Source organism: Thalassophryne amazonica, chromosome 14 (genome assembly GCF_902500255.1).
Source record: "Thalassophryne amazonica chromosome 14, fThaAma1.1, whole genome shotgun sequence".
NCBI lineage: Eukaryota > Metazoa > Chordata > Actinopteri > Batrachoidiformes > Batrachoididae > Thalassophryne > Thalassophryne amazonica.
In genome coordinates this window covers 94122127-94144533 of record NC_047116.1, presented here as the reverse complement: position 1 = coordinate 94144533, position 22407 = coordinate 94122127, and the positions used below count along the sequence as shown (strand labels likewise).

The 22407-nt window shown below is 40.8% G+C and overlaps 2 protein-coding genes across 3 annotated transcripts in view; both read left to right on the top strand.

Moving 5' to 3' along the window:
- The window catches only part of LOC117525167 (sterol 26-hydroxylase, mitochondrial), a 38434-nt gene extending 33216 nt beyond the window's left edge, over nt 1–5218 (top strand). For both annotated transcript variants that reach the window (XM_034187016.1, XM_034187015.1), the window contains 3 exons: nt 1951–2032; nt 2188–2388; nt 3728–5218. In XM_034187016.1, coding sequence (XP_034042907.1) covers nt 1951–2032; nt 2188–2388; nt 3728–3859 — 415 coding nt within the window. In that variant the 3' untranslated portion in view covers nt 3860–5218. The remainder of the gene's footprint in view (nt 1–1950; nt 2033–2187; nt 2389–3727) is intronic.
- A 4120-nt stretch (nt 5219–9338) lies between these two features.
- The window catches only part of tns1b (tensin 1b), a 432602-nt gene continuing 419533 nt past the window's right edge, over nt 9339–22407 (top strand). The window contains exon 1 of the mRNA XM_034186320.1: nt 9339–9552. Coding sequence (XP_034042211.1) covers nt 9448–9552 — 105 coding nt within the window. The 5' untranslated portion in view covers nt 9339–9447. The remainder of the gene's footprint in view (nt 9553–22407) is intronic.

Below are 22407 nucleotides of genomic sequence, written 5' to 3'. Positions count from 1 at the left end.
TTATGGGTAAAATAGCCTCCGCTAACACTGATTGTTGACTCATTCATTCTATGTAAAAACAAACATGTTAATATGACGTGTGTGTTAGTTTACATATAAATGTGAAATATTGTAAATACATGTAAATATATGTAAATACTTTTGTAAAATATTCCATTTTTTTCATATTAGAAAAAAAAGCCATTTGCAAAAGCCAAAAGTCAAGTTGTGATTAGACAACCGTCTGATATAACCAGATAATGCTGCCATGAACACTACTGGCCAGTAGATGGCAGTAGAGACAGTGAAAACTTGCCAAAACAACTATTCCAAATAATCCCCCGTGCCTGCTGTGTTTAATCTGCGTGGAATTTAATGAACACAAACTGAATTTCAGACATCATATATATATATATATATATATATATATATATATATATATATATATATATATATATATATATATATATATATATATATATATATATATATATATATATATATAATACCACGAACGACCTCAGCTGGCTCCTCTCAATATATATACTATATATATTACTCTGGAACAAAGACAACAAACAGTGTTGTAAAGGACAATAAACAAGACGTTATACAGCAAACAGGAAGCGATTGCAGCTCACAGTGATTCCAATTGAAAAGAATGGAGAAGCAACCTGAGCTTCTTCTGGCATTTTTACATAAAACAAACACAATAACAACGTCTATAAACCCAGAGAATATATTCACGAGAGTTTTAGGCACAATATACAAAGAGTTTAATGCTGTTGTCCATATGGAGGCTGATCAGAGTGTCTCAAATGGATTTCTCCTGTCGTGAACTTTTACAGTACCCATAATGCACTGCACACACCATGTCCACACTAACGCCTTTAAAATTAGTGCAATACTTCAAAACTAAAACATATAGCTGATATTTTCACTTTAGAAAACTTCAGACGTAACGTTAATTTAAATAACTTGTCCAAAATTAGTTAGGTTGAAATTTTAACCATAAGTTAAAACTGTATACCTCTGGATGACTAGAGTGATATTGCGGGGTGGTTAGTAGGGTGTCAAACAAAATGAGATCATTTGTTTGTCTTCTGTGACCAGTTCTCCTCTGATTCCAGAGCATAGAGCAGTTTCTCCTGAAACCAGCTCTCCACTGTTTGTAGAGGATAGAACTGTATGTCTGCTACAAAGCATTTAACAGGTAGGCTCTAAAATCTTTGATATCAGACTTTAAAAATGTTTATTAACTGTTAGTTTTATTCACTAAGCTTGCAATAATATGTTAGCGATCTAAAAATTATTGGACCAAAATTTATCGAAGATAATTGATTTGATGATTGTTTTTAAAGTTATCTGAAAAGCTAATCTGATAATGAAAACATTAGCTTCAATAATTAGCAGTCAGAGAAATTATCTCCAGCTGCAGGTTGTCTTGTGTGCATCGTGAGGTGGAGAATGTATTTGGAATCTTGTCTCAAATGTAATTATTTCTAATACGTATATATAGTAATGGATTGGTAAAACAGTTGCATTTTCATTCCTTCTCATGAGTTGGATAATGTATCTGTAAAATTATGTTTATCATAGATGCAAGATCTTATCATTGTTCAGATGCCCTGCACGCAATGACACGCATCAACACACAGTGTTTTCAAATAGGTTGTGTAATCTTCATGCACGTGACACAAAATTTATGCATGCCAGAAATTTTAAACATTTGAAAAAAAAAATTGTGCACTGGCACGCAGCCAAGCACAATTTACAAGTTTACGATGAGTTTACTCACTGGCACGTGAGCTTGCGTGTCAGTGCGGGGATCAAATTTGTGCAAATATCAAGGTAACTTTACATTACTGAACAGTAAGTGAACATAGGGGTGATTTTTGTGTTTTTGTACTACATTAAATGCAGTGAACTTGAATGTAAGAATAAAAGTGTTTTTTATTTTGTGATTTGCAGGATGTACCCTGTGGTTGTTATGAATGCAAGAATCAGTAAAGAAAGAGACGTTGTTATTGATGGATACCATTTTCCAAAGAAAGTAGGTGTGCCTATTCATTATTTACACTCTCTGTACAATGTTAAAGGCTTTGCTCGTCTTTGTAGATAGCAATAAAACAAATGAAAGGTTCTTTAAACGGAGAATTTCAGTTTAATCTCTTTCTTGAGAGCTTTTCTCTCCCCTCGCTACCCCAGACAAGTTTCACCTTTAGCCATTACGCCATCAGTCACGATGAGGACACATTCCCAGAGCCGTTCATGTTTAAGCCGGACAGATGGCTCCGGGATGGGCGGGAAAGGCCCAACCCTTTTGGCTCTATCCCATTTGGCTTCGGAGTGAGAGGCTGCGTTGGTCGCAGGATCGCGGAGATTGAAATGTACATGGCTCTCTTTCGGGTGAGTGACAAATCGCTAAAACCTTTGCAACAGGCTTTTAAGGGTTTAATAACAACAACAAAATGTAATTAAAAATATTTAGTTTGTGAATAATTTTGCAAATAAAGAGGCAAAAACAACCTACCTGTGTGTGACTGTAATTTATGCTACTCCGTATCCAGTGGTGGGCAAAGATAACCAAAAAAAAAATTAACTTCGATAACAGATAATCAGATAACTGAAAAGTTATCTTCGATAAAGATAAAACGATAAACCACCCAAAAATGTGTCAGAAGTTACAGATAACCGATAACCGATAAATTCCAGTATTGTCACACTTGCAACTACTAACAAGCTGATTTTGAGTTTTAACACGATGATTGCTTTTGGAAGCATCAAAAGCAACAACAGACCCAAACAATGAGTCAGCACTTCTGTCTTTGAGCATCCTGCCCCCTGCTGGAAGCTCCAGTTTACTACTTGGCATTCTGGGTAAAATGTGCCTCTGCTAAACACTGATTGGTTGATTCATTCTATGTAAACCAACACGTTAATGTGAGGTGTGTCGTGTGTTGGTGTTTACAGATAAATGTGCTTTTGTAAAATATGCCATTTTTTATTTGTAAAAAAAAAGCCAAGTTGTAATTAGATAACCGTCTGATATAACTGGTGTCAAAATAAACAGAACACTGCCATGATCTGCTGGTGCCAGACGTTCAGTACTTCAGCTGGGTTTACACTGTGCAAGTTTTGGCCCTTTTTCAGCTGATTTTTCATTCATGCGAGAATTTTTTGATCGCACAGAGTTTAATCCGATAATCCGATAATGAAAACTTTATCTTCGATTATCGAAACTGTGCCCACCACTGTCTGTATCTGCAACTCTGTAGCCACACAGAGCCTTCTGTCATTACGAATCCCCTCTGAGCCCCTCCCTGTAGCCTGACGCGCACCTCCCAAAAATTGTAACAACACATCGAGACAACAATTGTATTGTGATTGGTCTGCTAAATAAATCATTTCTGGAATCTCACTTTTGTGGTTTCAAATTCGCCTTTCACGACCACAGATGTCATGGAATAGTAGGTCAGTCTTCACAAAAAAACGTCACGCGGCCTACTGTTTTGGTGGTGAATTGCATTGCGACACCCACCAACACATTAACCTTTGAAAGGTTCACGACTGTATCAAAGTGATTGCATTTCCACGGAGTTATGGAGTAGCAGAAGCATAAAAAAGCAATCTACGTGGGCGTGACCCAACCCTGAGTTCCACCAAACACATGTTGCCCACGTGTCACTGTTTCTAGACCAGGAAGGACTTTAGGCAACTGACGCCAGTCTTCTTTCTTCCCTCCTAGGTAATCAGGCTCTTTGAAATCAGAGCAGACCCCGCGATGGGAGAGGTGAAGTCCATCAGTCGCACTGTTCTGATACCCAACCGAAACATAAACCTGCACTTTGTGGACAGAGGATCTAAAATCACAACTTGAATTGTTTTGTATAGTCATGTCTTAAACCTCATCAAGCCCAATTCAAGCTTTTAATGGAGCAGGGGTGGTGGCCAAGTGGTTAATGTGCTTGGTTTCAGTTCGGAAGGTTCTGGGTTCAAATCCCACCCCTGCCACATTTCTCCATGTAATGTGGAGTTGCGTCAGGAAGGGCATCCGACGTAAAACCTGTGCCAAATCAACATGCAGATCCACCTTGGATTTGCTGTGGCGACCCCGAGTGCAAACAAGGGAGCAGCCGAAGGGACTTACAATGAAGGATCAGTATCTGATCCTTAGTCCAGCAGTCATAAATTGCTCGTTTCTTCTTGTGTTTGCTCAAACACAGTCCTGCTACAGATGAAATCTGCACTAAGCCACTTCCAGCTTCTTTTGGTTTAGTTTCTCTGTTACATCATATTGCTAATGATCTTTCGTACGACCACATCAAACCTTCATGGCTCTATCTTGATCATCTGTAGCTCAGTTTAAAGTGCACAGTGAAAAGTGGATTTAGAACTTGTCCAACTCTACTTTCCTATTGACATGTATGTAATCTGAGCACAAAATTAGGTGCCAGGTGTAAAGAGGCTGTAGTTAGTCAATTGTGTGTGTTTTGGCTATCGCATGAATTACACCGATCAGACTGTCAGCGATCACTGCCTTCGGAGCTGGTGTGTGCGGAACCACAGTACGTTACTGTTTAGATGGTGGACTCAGCTGGTTAAAGAAGTGAGAGTTTTTCTGATGAGGAAATGGATTGTGTGTGAGCAGATAGTTTATAGAAGCAGCAGTAATCCACCAAAGCTCCCTGAGGTGAAGCAATTGAGTAACTCCTTCCTACAAACACCTCCTCCTCCATCTCCAGTTATGTGAATGCCTCCATATCCCATCAGCTGCTGACAGCATGTGCTCCCCAACCTCCTGGACTGCTCACAGCACATCCTATGGCCATCAACATCTTGGTACCCCTGCCTGTGAACCTGGGGAGGAAGACAAGCAGTGCAAAAATGATGGTACAAACCAGAGATATTAAAGTATTTTTTTTTTTTTACCATTTAATTTATTTAATTTTTGTTTTCAATCCCATTTCTTTTTAGTGTGATTAGTGGTAATGAGGAATATGAGAGCTGATGTCATGTTTTAAAAGGGCTCACAAGTTCTCAGTAGGGTTTATCAGGTGAGGAAGGATGTCATGTCATCATTCTGCCACATATATCCAAATACTCCACTGCTTGGTTCTTCAATAAAGGCTCTATTCTACTCTATTTTATTTTCTAGTAATTGAGACTCTGCGAATTCTGCAAAAACACCAAACAATACATGCAGAGTAGAATTAGTATGATACCCTCTAATTCAGGGGTAGGCAACCTGTTCCAGAAAGAGCCATGAGGGTGCAGGTTTTCTTTGCAGCCACTGACTCCACCAGGTGATTTTACTGATTAATATCACTTTGAGCAGATGGAATCAGTTAATCAGTGAAATCACCTGGTGGAGTCAGTGGCTGCAAAGAAAACCTGCACCCTCATGGCTCTTTCTGGAACAGGTTGCCTACCCCTGCTCTAATTATTCAATCTCAAAAGACAGGAATAAATTTTATGACCACCTTAAAAACAGTGACCCCCAATATGCTCTATAACAAAGCCCTGATCTACGCCCCCTCAGCCAGCTGGTTGTGGGACTCTCCACGCAAACACAAGCAGAGCCACCAAACACAAACCCTGCTAGACTAAACCAAATTATAAGAAAACAAGCAGAAAACTATGTGATGCATTGAAAAAAAAAAATCAACCAAAAACCAGAGTAAATTGGAATGCTGTTTGGCACTAAACAGACAGACGGAATACCTGAGCACTGTGACCGACCCAAAGGTCAGGAAATCTTTGACCATGTACAGACTCAGTGAACACAGCCTAGCCGTGGAGTAAGACCGCCACAGACTCCCCAGCGAAGACAGACTGTGACAGACCCACTGCTCACAACACCAGGTGGAGACCGAGCTGCACTTCCTGACCACCTGCCCACTGCACCAAGACATCAGAGACATGAACAGAGACACAGATCACAACCAGCCAAACAGACTCTGAGAGCAACATCAACAAACTTCACTATCTGATGGCTGAAGTACAACAATGTGCAAACACAGCAGCAAGGTTTGTGAGCTGCTGTGACAAGAAAAGAAAGAGCAATGGACATAAAACACCGTAAACCCGAAACAGGAGATTATACTGGGAGGGAGTTTTTCCTTACCAGTGTTGCTCTGGGGGTTGGTAAAGTTAGACCTTACTTGTGTGAAGGGCTTTGAGGCAACTTTGTTGTTATTTGGTGCTATATAAATGAAGAAAAAAAATTATAATTTGGCTCTATGCAATACTTGCTTTGACAATGTAAATGCATGTTTCCCATGTCAATGATGCTCCACTGAAATTGATATATATATATATATATACGAGGGCTGTCAATAAAGTTACGGTCCTTTTTATTTTTTTCAAAAACTATATGGATTTCATTCATATGTTTATACGTCAGACATGCTTGAACCCTCGTGCGCATGCGTGAGTTTTTCCACGCCTGTCGGTGACGTCATTCGCCTGTGAGCACTCCTTGTGGGAGGAGTCGTCCAGCCCCTTGTCGGAATTCCTTTGTCTGAGAAGTTGCTGAGAGACTGGCGCGTTGTTTGATCAAAATTTTTTCTAAACCTGTGAGACACATCGAAGTGGACACGGTTCGAAAAATTAAGCTGGTTTTCAGTGAAAATTTTAACGGCTGATGAGAGATTTTGAGGTGATTCTGTCGCTTTAAGGACTTTTCACGGTGCGAGACGTCGCTCAGCGCTCTCAGGCAGCGTCATCAGCCTGTTTCAAGCTGAAAACCTCCACATTTCAGGTTCTATTGATCCAGGACGTCGTGAGAGAACAGAGAAGTTTCAGAAGAAGTCGGTTTCAGCATTTTATCCGGATATTCCACTGTTAAAGGAGATTTTTTTAATGAAAGACGTGCGGACGGGTCCGCGCGTCGGGACGCAGCCGCCGCGACGCTCCGCCACAGGAAAAACACCTCTGTTGAAAGCCTTAAGGACAAGTTGGAACATGTCCTGCCTGTTAAACAATTTCTCATATACTCACTCCACTGAAAGCCATCAAAAGCCGCCTGGATTTTACAAATGGTTATCAACACGGAGGTGTTTTTCCTGTGCCGCCGCACCGCGTCGGCTGCGTCCCGACGCGCGGATCCGTCCGCACGTCTTTCATTAAAAAAATCTCCTTTAACAGTGGAATATCCGGATAAAATGCTGAAACCGACTTCTTCTGAAACTTCTCTGTTCTCTCACAACGTCCTGGATCAATAGAGCCTGAAATGTGGAGGTTTTCAGCTTGAACAGGCTGATGACGCCGCCTGAGAGCGCAGCGCGACGTCTCGCACCATGAAAAGTCCTTAAAGCGACAGAATCACCTCAAAATCTCTCATCAGCTGTTAAAATTTTCACTGAAAACCAGCTTAATTTTTCGAACCGTGTCCACTTCGATGTGTCTCACAGGTTTAGAAAAAATTTTGATCAAACAACGCGCCAGTCTCTCAGCAACTTCTCAGACAAAGGAATTCCGACGAGGGGCTGGACGACTCCTCCCACAAGGAGTGCTCACAGGCGAATGACGTCACCGACAGGCGTGGAAAAACTCACGCATGCGCACGAGGGTTCAAGCATGTCTGACGTAAAAACATATGAATGAAATCCATATAGTTTTTGAAAAAAATAAAAAGGACCGTTACTTTATTGACAGCCCTCGTATATATATATATATATATATATATATATATATATATATATATATATATATATATATATATATATAATGGCTTCTTGTTTTTGTCTTGATTTTTGAAAAAAACTGACTTTTTTCTTTAACTAACAATATAATTTGTGCATTACCATGAGAAAACAGATGAAATAAAATATGAATTCATGATTCCTTTGTGTTTCTGTAGATTCCACAAAAAAGTGAGGGGGTCCCTTCTCTTCAAATGTATTAAAAATAAAAAACTAAGTAATTACAAATTTAAGTATTCACAGTCTTTGCCATGAAGTTCAAAATTGAGCTCAGGTGCCTCCTGTTTCCACTGATCCTCCCTGAGATGTTTCTACAACTTAATTGGAGTCCACCTGGGGTAATACACACACCTGTCTACATATAAGGTCCCACAGGTGACAGTCAGAGCACAAACCAAGCATGAAGTCAAAGGAATTGTCTGTAGACCTTAGAAGGGCACAGAAACATTTCTGCTGCTTTGAAGGTCCCAATGAGCACAGAGGCCTCCATCATCTGTAAATGGAAGAAGTTCAGATCCACCAGGACTCTTCCTAGAGCTGGCTGCACGTCTAAACTGAGGGATTTGGGGGGGAAGGGCCTTAGTCAGGGAAGTGACCAAGAACCCGATGGTCACTCTGTCAGAACTCCACCATTCCTCTGTTGAGAGAGGAGAACCTTCAAGAAGGACAACCATCTCTGCAGCAATCCACCAATCAGGCCTGTATGGTAGCATGGCCAGACAGAAGCCACTCCTTAGTATAAGGCACATGGCAGCCCACCTGGAGTTTGACAAAAGGCACCTGAAGGACTCTCAGACCAGGAGAAACAAAATTCTCTGGTCTGATGAGACAAAGATTGAACTCTTTTGTGTCATGTTTGGAGGAAACCAGGCACCATCCCTACAGTGAAGCATGGTGGTGGCAGCATCATGCTGTGGGGATGTTTTTCAGCAGCAGGAACTGGGAGACTAGTCAGGATTGAGGGAAAGATGAATGCAGCAATGTACAGAGACATCCTGGATGAAAACCTGCTCCAGAGCTGGGGGTTTATATTTCCCAGCTGATCTGACACGTTCATATCCTCAGGAAGAGTTATAGGACTTGGACAAGCATAGGGAAATGTGGGATGAGCTGCACAGTCTGTTGCCACTGTGACATGGACCCTGATAAATGGCAGAAAATGAATGAATGAATGTTAAAGAATTCTACTTGTCTCAACGTGCTGTCAGTGATCAGGACTTTTTGATGTGTTAGTATCATCATTCTGATTGACCTCAGAAATGTTACACTCAAGTATAATTTTGCATATTTTTGCTTTGGAGTAGTTTTTTAACTAGTTTTTTGCTGATTTTTTTTTTTTTTGAGAACCATAATGTAAATGCGTTTTGTGTTTTCTTGTGTTATCCTCGACTATTTATGTTTCATGGGTATTGTCTGTACTTTAAATGAACAAATCAATGATTGTTGTTGTGCTGCGCAAAGCATCCAGCAGGTGGCAGCAAAGCTACAGGTAGAGAACAAAGTATTCATCAGGTTACGTCGACTCAGAGTCCGCGTGGACTTTATGAAGAGAGAGAGAGAGAGAGAGAGAGGTGTGTACCTGTGTTGGGTGGGAGGTCACTAACTTCACACTGCGCACATGTCGACCGCTAATAAATGCGGGAAACTGCAGCTGCTCCTTTTCCAGCGACCGAATGAGACGTTTGTCTTGTGGTTTGACGCCTGAAAGTCCTTAAATCTCCCGGGGGGCCGTGACGCTGTGGATGGGTTTGGTTCCGCTCGGATGGGATGCACCGTGAGCTTCATCTGCTGTGAGGAGGACTTTCTGCAAATGCCTGCTGTTCCCCAACATGAGGAGGTCAAGAACCCGAACCCGAGTCCGAGGAAGGTAAGGAAACATCAACAACCCCCCCCACAAAAGGCACTGATGTTCACACAGTACGTTCAATGAATGAATGAATGGACAAAGTCACCAGAGGTTCTACCTGCAGCCGTGACGTCACAGTCTCACCTCCACTTCATCAATAGTGAAGTGTGCACTGAGAAAAAAAAGAAAATTGTCAGACCAGTCTAAAACATTACTGTAACAAAAAGGAACTAGATTTAGCACTCGAGAGAGCGCGTACCTCTGCCAAGGCCACCTATCCATTCAAACTTCTTGATTCTGGATCGAAGATACATTCAAGATCAAATCCTTGAGTTTCCAGGTTGTTATCCATCTGCTCAACAAGTTTATTAAACATCATCTCACAACTTAAATTTTTACTATGTGCCAAAGATTCTCCTGGGTCTCTGTTCTAGTTCAGAATGTTTTCCGGATCACCTCCAGAATTGAACCACTCATTTCCTGGAACATTGTCTGTCTGTTCACCAAGTTTCAGTGAAATCCATTTATTACGTTTTGAGTTATCCTGCTGTCAGACAGACACGTCAGTGAAAACATTACTCTCATGTTGGAGGTAATTAAGCTTAGAAACTTCACAGAGCCCTCCTTGGCTTTGGAGACGTCTGGTAGCCTGTATAATGGAGTGAGTCTACAGAGAAATGAGGCCGTCACCTCCAGGTTGTTGACACAATGACTACAAAGCAATAAATTAAAGACATTTAGGCATTTGGCAGATTTTTACCCAGAATGCCAAACAAAAACCAGTCATGAGTGCAGAGGTTTCACCTGATCAGACCAACAGCAGGTTTGGTCTTCCTCACTTCCTTTTTCCTGGTGGCCCCCACATCCCAGCTATCTTCTTGGTAGACATCACTGTGATGGTTTCATCTCATTGAACATGCTCATGGAAGCAGTCTTCTTCTGCTCTGATGTTTTGGAGGTTCCACAGATGTTGTGTGGGCAGACATTATACAGATATCGATAATGACATTTTCCATCACTCAGCCACATGGACAAGAGATGAAGAGAAACCAACTGATCTTCACTTTGGTGTGTGTTGTTTAGTCTGTGAGGACTGATGGGACAACCCGGGTCTCTGTTCGACCATAGTCTACTGGCGGTAGTTAGTCCAGGTTTTAGTCAGATGTTGTGGTGGTGGACCTGCCTGGATGGAGGTCAACATGATTTGCTCGTGGTATAAGACACGACAGAGTCCGTAGATGTCGCGTTTGTTTGTGGAGTGTTTGTCGGTCTGATTTCTCAAGTGTAAAACTGAGCTTCTGATTGGTTCTGTCTGTTTCTAATGAACATTTTGAGGAACATACCATATTTTTTGGAGTATAAGTCAGTTTTTTTTTTTTTTTTTTGAGAAGCTCAGTGACTTATAGTCTGGTGTGACTTAAAAACACTTTTTATTCCTCTTAAAGAGGCATTTTTGGACCAGTGCGACTTATACTCCAGGAAATACGGTATTTGTGCAGATGAGCCGTAAGAAGAAAGTGAACAGTAGGGGGCAGTGTATCGATTGCAGGGCTGATCTGTAACAGAACTGTGTTACTGCGTTTCAGATCTTTGCACTTCAGATTGATGTAGGATTTTTACCAGTCTGGAGATGTTCTTATTTTCAGTTTCTCATATCTGATGAACGGCTTTTTCAACAAACTGAGCTTGTGTGTGTTAATGAAGAGCCAGATTTCAGGATAGTAATACAAAAAGAAAAAAAATCTATAGATGAAAAATGAAACATCCCTGGAGATCGAAGTAAAATATGGCGTAATCGCACATCGGAGTGCCCTGGACGTCCCACATGAAATTCTGCCTGAAAGCGGGGGGTCCATCACAAATAAAAAATAAATCACAAATAGTTCAAATAACTGTGTCCGTTTTTGTCCTTTTATCATTAAATGTGTTCCTTGTCTGGTGAGTCAGTCTGAAAGTTCTGGTACATGTTCAAAACTTTGAGTGGACATCAGACAGAGAACTTTCCAGACATTTGTTTTGTCCAGTCCTTGTCTTTAGCTCCTCAGTGGATGTCCAATCAACGTTAAGCTGCTTTCTCATGTCGGCAGCATAAAAACCGTCACAGCAGAGTTCCGTCTTAACCTTCACAAAGCTCGCCATTGTCCCGGAATATTTCCTGTTTTGTTGCACAAGAGTCTTTTAAAATAAGAGCACGTTTCAACAAAAACATTGATTCCACTACCAGCGCACACTGATGACATCATCACAGGTAGGGCGCAGAAGAGACCAGAAAACATTGGGAAAGCGTATTTTTTTGCTTTTTATGATGGAGTCATAACAATTTATTTTAGGGTGGATGTTTAATAAAAAAATTTAATTTCAGGTGGGAGTTTAGCCAACTTTCTTTAAAAAAGTGGGCGTGCTGATGCTGAGTGGGGCTGGGTGGGGGGTGGGGTCCAACATGTGGATACTCTTTTGAGTGAAGTAGATGTTTAACACATCAACTAACACTCAATGATAGTACAGTTTACAGTATGACACTATTTTTTGAATAATCGATCTACAGTAGTGTTCAGAATAATAGTAGTGTGGCATTCAGTCAGTGAGTTTGTCAATTTTGTGGAACAAACAGGTGTGAATCAGATGTCCCCTATTTAAGGATGAAGCCAGCACCTGTTGAACATGCTTTTCTGTTTGAAAGCCTGAGGAAAATGGGACTTTCAAGACATTGTTCAGAAGAACAGCGTAGTTTGATTAAAAAGTTGATTGGAGAGGGGAAAACCTATACGCAGGTGCAAAAAATTATAGGCTGTTCATCTACAATGATCTCCAATGCTTTAAAATGGACAAAAAAAAAAAAAAAACAGAGACGCGTGGAAGAAAACAGAAAACAACCATCAAAATGGATAGAAGAATAACCAGAATGGCAAAGGCTCACCCACTGATCAGCTCCAGGATGATCAAAGACAGTCTGGAGTTACCTGTAAGTGCTGTGACAGTTAGAAGACGCCTGTGTGAAGCTAATTTATTTGCAAGAATCCCCCGCAAAGTCCCTCTGTTAAATAAAAGACGTGCAGAAGAGGTTACAATTTGCCAAAGAACACATCAACTGGCCTAAAGAAAAATGGAGGAATATTTTATGGACTGATGAGAGTAAAATTGTTCTTTTTGGGTCCAAGGGCCGCAGACAGTTTGTGAGACGACCCCCAAACTCTGAATTCAAGCCACAGTTCACAGTGAAGACAGTGAAGCATGGTGGTGCAAGCATCATGATATGGGCATGTTTCTCCTACTATGGTGTTGGGCCTATATATCACATACCAGGTATCATGGATCAGTTTGAATATGTCAAAATACTTGAAGAGGTCATGTTGCCTTATGCTGAAGAGGACATGCCTTTGAAATGGGTGTTTCAACAAGACAATGACCCCATGCACACTAGTAAACCAGCAAAATCTTGATTCCAAACCAACAAAATTAATGCCTCGCAGATGTGAAGAAATCATGAAAAACTGTGGTTATACAACTAAATACTAGTTTAGTGATTCACAGGATTGCTAAAAAAGCTGTTTGAACATAATAGTTTTGAGTTTGTAGCGTCAACAGCAGATGCTACTATTATTGTGAACACCCCCTTTTCTACTTTTTTTTACTAATAGCCCAATTTCATAGCCTTAAGAGTGTGCATATCATGAATGCTTGGTCTTGTTGGATTTGTGAGAATCTACTGAATCTACTGGTACCTTGTTTCCCATGAAACAATAAGAAATATACTCAAAACCTGGATTAATCTTTTTTGTCACATAGCACTACGATTATTCTGAACACTACTGTATGTCTTTATTTGTCTATTGATTATTGTCAGATTAGTCAATTATGCTTTGGTTAGATTACCAGCAAATCAGAACCATACATTCTACCAATAACTTTGCATTCAAATATGTTGCCATAAAAAGCATTTATGTTAGAATTTGTTTCATTTCGTTTTTTTATTTAACCTATAAAGGATATAAGGTGACAAAAATGAACAAAGTTAGTCATGGAAAGAAGTCTTGCACACAGTTTTGTCTCTTCCCAAAACACAAAAAGAAAATAAAATCCAAACATATCGGGCTGCAAATAATTATTTTCATTATCAGTTAATCTGTTGATTGTTTTCTGGATTAATTGGTTAAGTGTTTGGCCCATTAAATGAAGATGGTGAAAAATATTGGTTTAAGTGTTTCTTAAAGCTCAAGTTGACGTCTTCAGATGTTTGTCCTGCAGTTTACAGTTTAATGCACAGAAAAACAGAGTGTGTTTGAAGCTGCACACTTTGTGTGAGGTGATACTTGTGTGCATCTCCGATGACCCTTTTGGCTGCGTTGAGCTTTTGTTGGCGCAGACAAACAACTGGCATGAAGGCGTGGAGGCCTGTGGGCACAGAGTGCTGTGGGAAATGCCCTGAATCTGCCAGCAGAGTTGTGGTGAAAGTAATGAAATAGTGCTAAAGTGTTGAAAATAGTCTCTGGAATGAAGTAGCCACATATCTGTCATGTTTTAGTACAAACAATCGGCATGCAGTTAGGATTTATGATGGAAGACTTGCAGAAACGGCTTTTTTCAAAATGTTATTTGTTGCTGTGTTGAACTCTGCTGAACACATTTCAATGTGTCAAAATTAGAACTACAAAGTACAACAAATCAACAGCAAGTAACCATCAAGACACTGATGCACATTAATGTAAAAAAAACTTTGCTACATGTGCAGATTAGGATGTAAAAGGGAAACAGGATTTTAAATTGTGCAGAGTAACTTTGCTGTACTACACATACCAAAAAAAAAAAAAAAAAAAAATATGACTAGATGGGCACACAGTGGAGTGCTGACCCACGACTTTGGAGCTTGTCAGTAGCTAAAGCATGGTTCTGGTGGTCTGTAACCCTCTATGTCCAAGGGCATTTTCACAATTTTACCATACTTTAAGGTACTTCATTTTAGTGTAATGCCCTTGTGTTGCACATCAGAATATTTACAACAATGTCATATTTCAGAGCACGAGACTTATATTGGTATAGAACACCGTGTTAAAGGTATAATTTGCTTCTAAAGATGAAACTATTAAATGTGTTTTTAGAAATTCTTCACATCTTTATTGAACATACATTTTTATTCACGTGGATGGAACTGTTTCAGTGTTAGAAGTGGGTTTACCAAAGTCACAGATGTACTATAAAATCTGATTTTAAGAAAAACTGTAAAATAATGTATAATAAAAAAATTAAATATGCACTATGCAGTGCAGCCGTGCCACCTGCTGGGAACCACATGGTCTAGAGTATTCCAAAGCAGTATATTTGTAATTAAACAAAAAACTACAAACTCTTACGTGTTTGCTGTCTGTTGTTTTTGCCATATATTTCCTTTTTGGATGAATAAAATCCATTTGTGATGAAAACCTGCTCCCTTGTAAAAATTAAAAGCACCATTCTAAAAGTACTCAAAATGAATAACAGATTGTCAAAATAGATGTGGATTAATGTAATATTGTATTAATCACAGATTATTCCATTTATCGCTTCCGCTGCTTCATATATTATATATTTACTTTCAAAACTAATGTGCTGTCATAGATAACTGAAAATGCAAAGCTTTGTCGGTGTGCAAATCGCTTAAATTTTTTTCTGGTTTGGTTGTGGCATTGAAAAATTTTGCTAGCGACAGTCTGCAGCTATGTCGTCAACTCCAGTGGCATCCTAAAAAAAAAAAAACAACTAAATCCAGCACAGTTTTTGTGCCTGGGGTGCAGAGAAGGATCTGTTCCTGTTGTTGATACCTGTGGTATGTCTGTCTGAGGTGAAGAGGAGAGTTCACGTAGGGAGACATTGAATCAGAACTTTGGAGAACGATAACAATCGCACAGGAAAGTAAAACCCTCATCTAACACCAAAGCACACAAACCTTGGCTTTGAACCAGATGCGGGATTCTGAATAGGCTTCAGGAAGAATGTGCACGAGGCGCTTTCAGTGCAGCAGCTGACAGAAGGTCAGAATCAAAGAGGAACCAATTCTGTGGTCTTAAAAAACACAACAAGGTGATGGCGGCTGATATGTGGCGTGGTGACGAGCGTTAGCATGATAGCTATAGGGAATCCTGTCACTATATTGGCTGTAATATACGACGATATGACGTTTACCTGCCAGGTGGTTGGTGCACCTGCTTCCAAAACAAACAGTTCCCGGTTCAAGACCACCTGCACCCATCCTCTGTGTAATGTGGAGTCATGTCAGAAAGAGCAACGGGTGCAAAATGTGTGGCAAATCGACAATTTTTACATCTTATACAACTGTAAGAATAGATGGCACCCAGTACATTTGAGAAGAGTGCCCCCTTCTGGTTGTCTTTGACTCCTTAAGGCCGCGACTGTTGATGCAGCAGAGAAAAACTGCACCGTGTGCAGACTCTCCAGTCACGTTCACACATGTTTACAGATTGTTCAGAGTTGCCATGAAATCCGACACATTTTCAGTGACTTTGAAACATTAATGTGTCCATCTGCTGACTTGTCATGATGACTGACTGTGAAATGATCAAACGGTGCCAATAACGGTGCCCAGCGTAGATTGCATATCTATTTTTTTTTACTTCATTTCATGAAGCATTTTGTTTTGTTCTTGTTGCTCAACAACCTTGGACTTAAAAAAAAATCCTTATGCAAATTTGGTTTGTTTGCATTTATATCTGAACCATCTTAAAAATGTGTACTTAAGATAAAGTGATGCCAATAAGGTGCCAGTCCTTTCCAGCACCAGATAGAGTTGCAGCGAACTATTTGGATAATCTGTTAATCATTTTGAGTATTGTAAGACCATTCGGCTGCTCCCTTGTTTGCACTCGGGGTCACCACACCAAATCCAGGGTGCATCTGCATGTTGATTTGGTACAAGTTTTACGCCGGATGTCCTTCCTGATGCAACTGCACATTACATGGAGAAATGTGTCAGGGGTGGGGTTTGAACCGGGAACCTTCCGCACTGAAACCAAGTGTACTAACCACTTGGCCACCCCCCCATCGCTTAATCATTTTTAGTAATTTTTGAAAAGAAATATGCAATTTCTTTGATTTAAGTTTCTTAAATGTGAATATTTTCTGTTTTATTTTACAAGCTGCTTTTGTCCTATCTCATTGTCTTTGGGCTGCAGAAAAAACAGCATGTTGGAAGGTTTCTTTGACATTTTATACATCTGACAACTAACTGGCTAATTGAGGAAAATAATCAATCAATTAATTAAGTGCCAGATGATACGAAACTGCCACTCTACAACTGATCACGCCTCAGTGTTAGACCGATATGCACATCATGTGACTGCAAGTACACGGACTGTTTAAACAACGTGGGCGCTGAAACGTAGTAGTGCGTTGATTGGCGGCTGGCGGATGTTTAAGGTGACACTCCCCAAACCTCAACTGCAAAAAGGACGTACACAAATGTTACACACACGAGCCCTTTAGGATAAATCGGCAGTGTGTAATGAGAAAAGGTTGACAAGCTTCTTCCCGCTCTGCAGTTTTACAGCGTTTCAGCCACACTCGTCTTTTGTTGGTGGTGTGCTGGTGTGCACAGTTAAAATCCTCGTTGCTTGCCAGCCTCCACATATAAAACTGTGGGCAGCCACTCCCAGCGCGTTCGTTCAGACGCGGCATTTGTGTTCCCAGCATCAAAAGGTGCAGAGCTGGTGAAGACATTACCGCCGGCCCCAGAGTTCAGATATTTTTATTTGACCACAGCTCAGAAAGAGTGAATAATGGACCGTTTTTATGCGGTGGAGTGATGATTCCAGTGAGACGCCCGTGTGACAGCGTCTGCTCGATGGGAACGCTGGAATATTTAGGCTTTCCTCTCTGGAATTTGACTGAATGATGGAATATTGGATTGTACAACATCCACTATTGTTGTCTTATTACAAACAGAAGAAAAACGGATGATTTAAAGCTGTACGGCCTCTCAAGTTTCACAAAGCTGACTAAAGTTAGTTTCTACCAAAATCCAAGCATTAATTATAATAAATTACAGCTCATTTTAATGAAGAGTACATATTTATTTGGGGGGGGGTTTCCACAGTGAATATTTAATTTTTCCTTCTAACACCGTCTACAGGAGGACGTGCGTGTGCACGTGCGTGGGGTTTGAGATTACCTTTGACCTTGTGCGATGTGCATTCACAGGCGTGTAGACTAACATCTGTAAGATGTCTTGTAAATCACTTCAGAGGTGTTATCTGGCTTCAAAAACAGCATTATAACCTTGGCCAACAAAGTTATGTTTTTCCCCGTGTTTGTGTGTGAACAGCCTGGAGCCCACAATTTTTCATATATCATTATGAAATTTTTACTGAAGATTCATATCCTGATAGGCAAGAACTGATTACATTTTGTAGGTCAAAGGGCAAAGTCAGGAAAAATCATGGAAAATTGGAAAAATCTCTGTCTTTATATTGAATGAATTTTCAAAAATTCATACTGTCAAAAAAGTAGAATTTCTTTTATATTTGAGAGTGTTGTGTAGGATGGTATCCTTTATCGAATGACAAAAGTTTGATCTGGATCTGATCCAGATTACAGATTTTATACCTAATTAAATTTAACATTGAAAACCCCATTTAATGTATATTTTGCATTATATCTTAAACGTGCCCCAATCACTCTCGTATATGAAAATGAGCTGCAGACTGACACTCACGATCACCTCACAATGTTTGATCCGGTGTCACAGACCGAACTGTCCCCCCCTAAAAATCAGTCTGCCCTGCCGCCACTGCACATGCGTCATTTTGGATCTCAGCAGCTCATCTGAGACAGAGTTTCTTCACCCAAAGCATTCAAATGGATTAATGTGATTATTAACCATCAGATGATAAAGGTAAAACTTCTTAAATCATTCTAAAGTCAGTTTTAAGCAGAAATGAGGCGATAATTGCGATGCTTTGAAATGGCGGAGGCGCAGTGAACGCAACAGCTAGCAGCTTGTGTAGCTGAGGCGCTCTGATCGCTTCCTCCGTCTTTTATTATGAAATAATGCTGAATTTATGTGGAAATAATTGTATAAAAGCTTCAGATATCTGTCTGAGATAGATGATGACTGGAGGCAGTTTGAAGCAGAAACAAGGTAATAATCTGTGAACCGCGGCTGATGATGCATGCACAGTGAAGGCAGGGCGGACCAGTTTTTAGGGGGGACCGTTCGGTCAGCGACACTGCATCTGATTCAGAGTGTGGATTTTGTGGGCATTTTAATTTAATATTGTAAAGCCCATTTGATGTACATATATCTCAATCAAAAGTGCGTCAGTCACTCTCATTTTTCTGTTATTTACCTACATCACCAAAATTGGATGGAGGTTTCAATTTTATGCCTGTTTCAATGTTATGTGAAAATTACCTGAAAAGGAATTCAGAAACTGAAAAAGTTGGGAAAAAAAAACAAACAAACCTGACAACACCACAGAAAACATTGATGCAAGTGAATGAATTAAATACATCCTATTGACATTTGATCACATCTAATTTAGCTTATGAAAAGTCACTTCTAACAGGACTTTGACCTTGAAAATGTTTTCTAAGGTAAAATTTTGTGGAATTGGAAACTAGAGTTGGCTGAGGTTTGCGCTCTGTGAGCACGGTGCTTTAGTTAGATTTAGAAGTGTTTATTTCTTGCTAACTTTTACAAAATATATGAGAAACCTATTTGATTTATACAGATATCAGCTGTTTTGGAGCATTTTCTGCCATCTTAGTTTATCGTGCTGCCTTTCTGTTGTCTGAATGGCTGTCAATGTGTGCTTCCCAGCATCCTTTGCACAAGTTGAGGGATGTGCCCACGCGATCTGTGATGTTGCTACCAATTGTAGTTCATGTCTGTCTGTTCATTCGAATATCTCCCCTTCAGGGGTCAAAATTGTTCCCAGACAGCATGAATTTTGATCATATTGGCAAAATCATATTCTAAAAAACACTCAGGAACAAAATTATAGTGATGCCAAAGAAAATTCTTTTTATGAGTTAAATCTTAAAAAAACCCAGAGGCAGTACAGCTTTAATAATTTATTAACGATATAAATAATTTTAAGACGGTGGATTTCTTTGTGACTGAGGACTTGAACTTCTCACACACCTGTGTGAGACTAAAGAGGCTTTGTGAAAGATTCTGACAGAAACTTGTAGATAATCCTAAAGCCAGGACACACCCTCACGTTTTTTGGATTTCTAAGAAATCACCAAGTTGAGCTACTTGTAGGAGTTGATGTTTTTATTGAATCCAGCAGCTGGACGTGAGTGAAGTTTGTGCTTTTTAATGCTGTCGTGTGTCAACGAGAGCCTCTGTACTTTTATATGCTGTTGTGATGCGTTTGCCTTCTTTGTGGAGTCGTGCAGTTCGGATGAACTCACAAAGTAATTGGATTTCTTCATTTAAATGCACCTGTGACTTACTTCAGTCTACTAATTTATCTACTCAAGCTGAAAAAATATTTGTAATACGTATATGTGTCTTCTTGAAAACGCATGAAAATGTCAAATTTTGTCTTTAAATTAAATAGCAATGGGATGGTGGTGGTGGGGGTGGGGGGGGGTGCATGAGGACTGCCTGTCTTTTTACACAATGCTACAATATACACCAGAAGTACAACCACTGCGACGTGATGATGGACAGATATTAAAGTAGAACTGCATTAAAGCTCTGATGGGTGAGCTGGCCAGACCTCGCTGGGGTTCAGGGAACAGAAAGACCAAACTTTTTCCTTTTCAAGAAATGAATCCTTATTTCATTTTGGTTCCTGTCAAGTCCAGGCTTACATCTTCCACGCTTGTGAATTCCCACCGGTGTCAGACAGCACGCAGGGGCTTTCCTTGGGGTTTGAAGATTTTCGATAAAGGTATGCGGTGAGCTGAACTTTACCTGCCGCTCCAGATTGCATTCCAGCGGCTGCTTTGGCAGTTTGGAAACAGTGTGTCCTCTGTACTGCGTCGTGTTGGAGGCCTATCAGTTCACTCCTACCCGCCGGTGCTGACCTGCACGTGGGCCGTGGAACAAGACCCTCTCTGTGTGTTCCCACATGGAAATGTGCCCGGTGTGTGCCTGACCCGGCAGTGCGACGTGATGCCTTTAGCAGAGTTAACCCTCGTCATCTTACCTTTGAGTACCAGTACACAGGAATGTAACCTCCTGTGTTTTAGCTTCCACGCGGTACGAAACAGTTTTTAACATTACCTTGGAGTGTGGGCAGAATGTTTGAGACAAAACATGGGCGGGGCTTCACCGACTCACTAAACAAGCAGAAATGTAGTTAAATTTATTTTCATACACAAACACTCTGACAATTGCTTTCTTAAGTCATTGAGTCATTGGCTGAGCATCAGCCCACCCCCTTTTTTGAAGAAAGTTGGAAAAATGCTAAAAAAGTTGATTAAACATCCACCCTAAAATAAATTAATTTTGTGCCCCAAACACACAGTAAAAAGCAAAAACGAATGAGTTTTCACAATGTTTTTCTCTGCTCTTCGCCATCTTACCTGTGACGATGTCCTCAGCGTGCGCTGGTAGTGGAATTGTTTATGTTGAAATGTGCTCTTATTTTGAAACACTCTTGTGCAAGAAAACAGGAAGTGTTCCAAGACAATGGCTAACTTTGTGGAGGTTACGATGGAATTTTGCTCTGATGTGAGAAAGCAGCTTAACTTCAACTTGACATCCACTGGCAAGAGAAATGCAATGAACAAAAAGCAGATGCCAGCTGGGAGTTCGGAGCAGAGATGGTATGTCCAGACACGGAGCTAGAGGCTGGATGCTGAGACCTCCAGAAGCCAGCCAGGAGGCCAGAGCATGGCTGGAATATGAAGAGGTCAGTCAGGGATCTGGAGCATCAGGAGGGAGGCTGAAACAGGCCGGAGACATTTGCAGGTTTGCTGGCCGGTTGCAGCACAGGAGAAACAGGCAGAAGTAAACTAATGGGGGGGGAGGGGGGCAGAAAAAGGGTGAGAGATTTAGGGGGACATCTCTGAGGCCAGAGTAAAGCTGAGACTTTCTTGGGCTTGCCTGGAGGATGAAGCAGAGCTGGAAAAAGTGGAAACCAGTCAGGAGGCCTGAATGTAACTATTTCAACCAGATGTTGGTGGAGAAGGCTGGAGAAGAACTGAGACATCCTGAAGCCAGCCAGGAGGCCATGGCATGATGGTAGAGGACATCAAAGTGGACGACCCACCATCGAGGAAGAAATATAACTGAGACATGTTGAGAACAACCAGGTGGCTGGATGACCACAGCCACTGTGGTCATGCACTGGCCACAGTGGTGTCTGGAAAAGGTATAAGGGGCTGGGATCTGACCGGGCAGCTGGAACAGAGCTGAAGAGTTTAATGAACACTGCCAAAGTTGGAGCAGGTGACAGCTGTGAAGTGGATGCCACTGAGAATGGAGTAGATGATGTTTATGAGGCACCTGTCACCAAGAGCAGAAGGTCATCATCAGGAGCACTTTCCCAAGTACGCAGCAGGTGACAGCTGTGTGGAGAGCAGTGTTCACGTTGGAGCAGCTGAAGACACATCACCATCAGACCAGGGACAAATTGTGACATCACTGTGTTCATGACTGGGGCAGGAACAAATGTCTTCTGCCAGGTCAGGGGCATACGTGATAGAAGCAAGTAGTATTACATCCATCATAGAGTCAGGATCTAATCAGACTGGACTGACATGGAGACTGTCAGGAAGGCTGATGTGCAGCTTGAGGTGATGATTGGCTGGAAAAAGGAAACTAGTTAAATGTTTGACAGGAATTAAATCTTCGGAGGTGACGTCCAAGTAACTACAAAACTCCTTGAAATGGTCTTGTTTAGAGATTGTGTCCTTGGTAGATGTCCA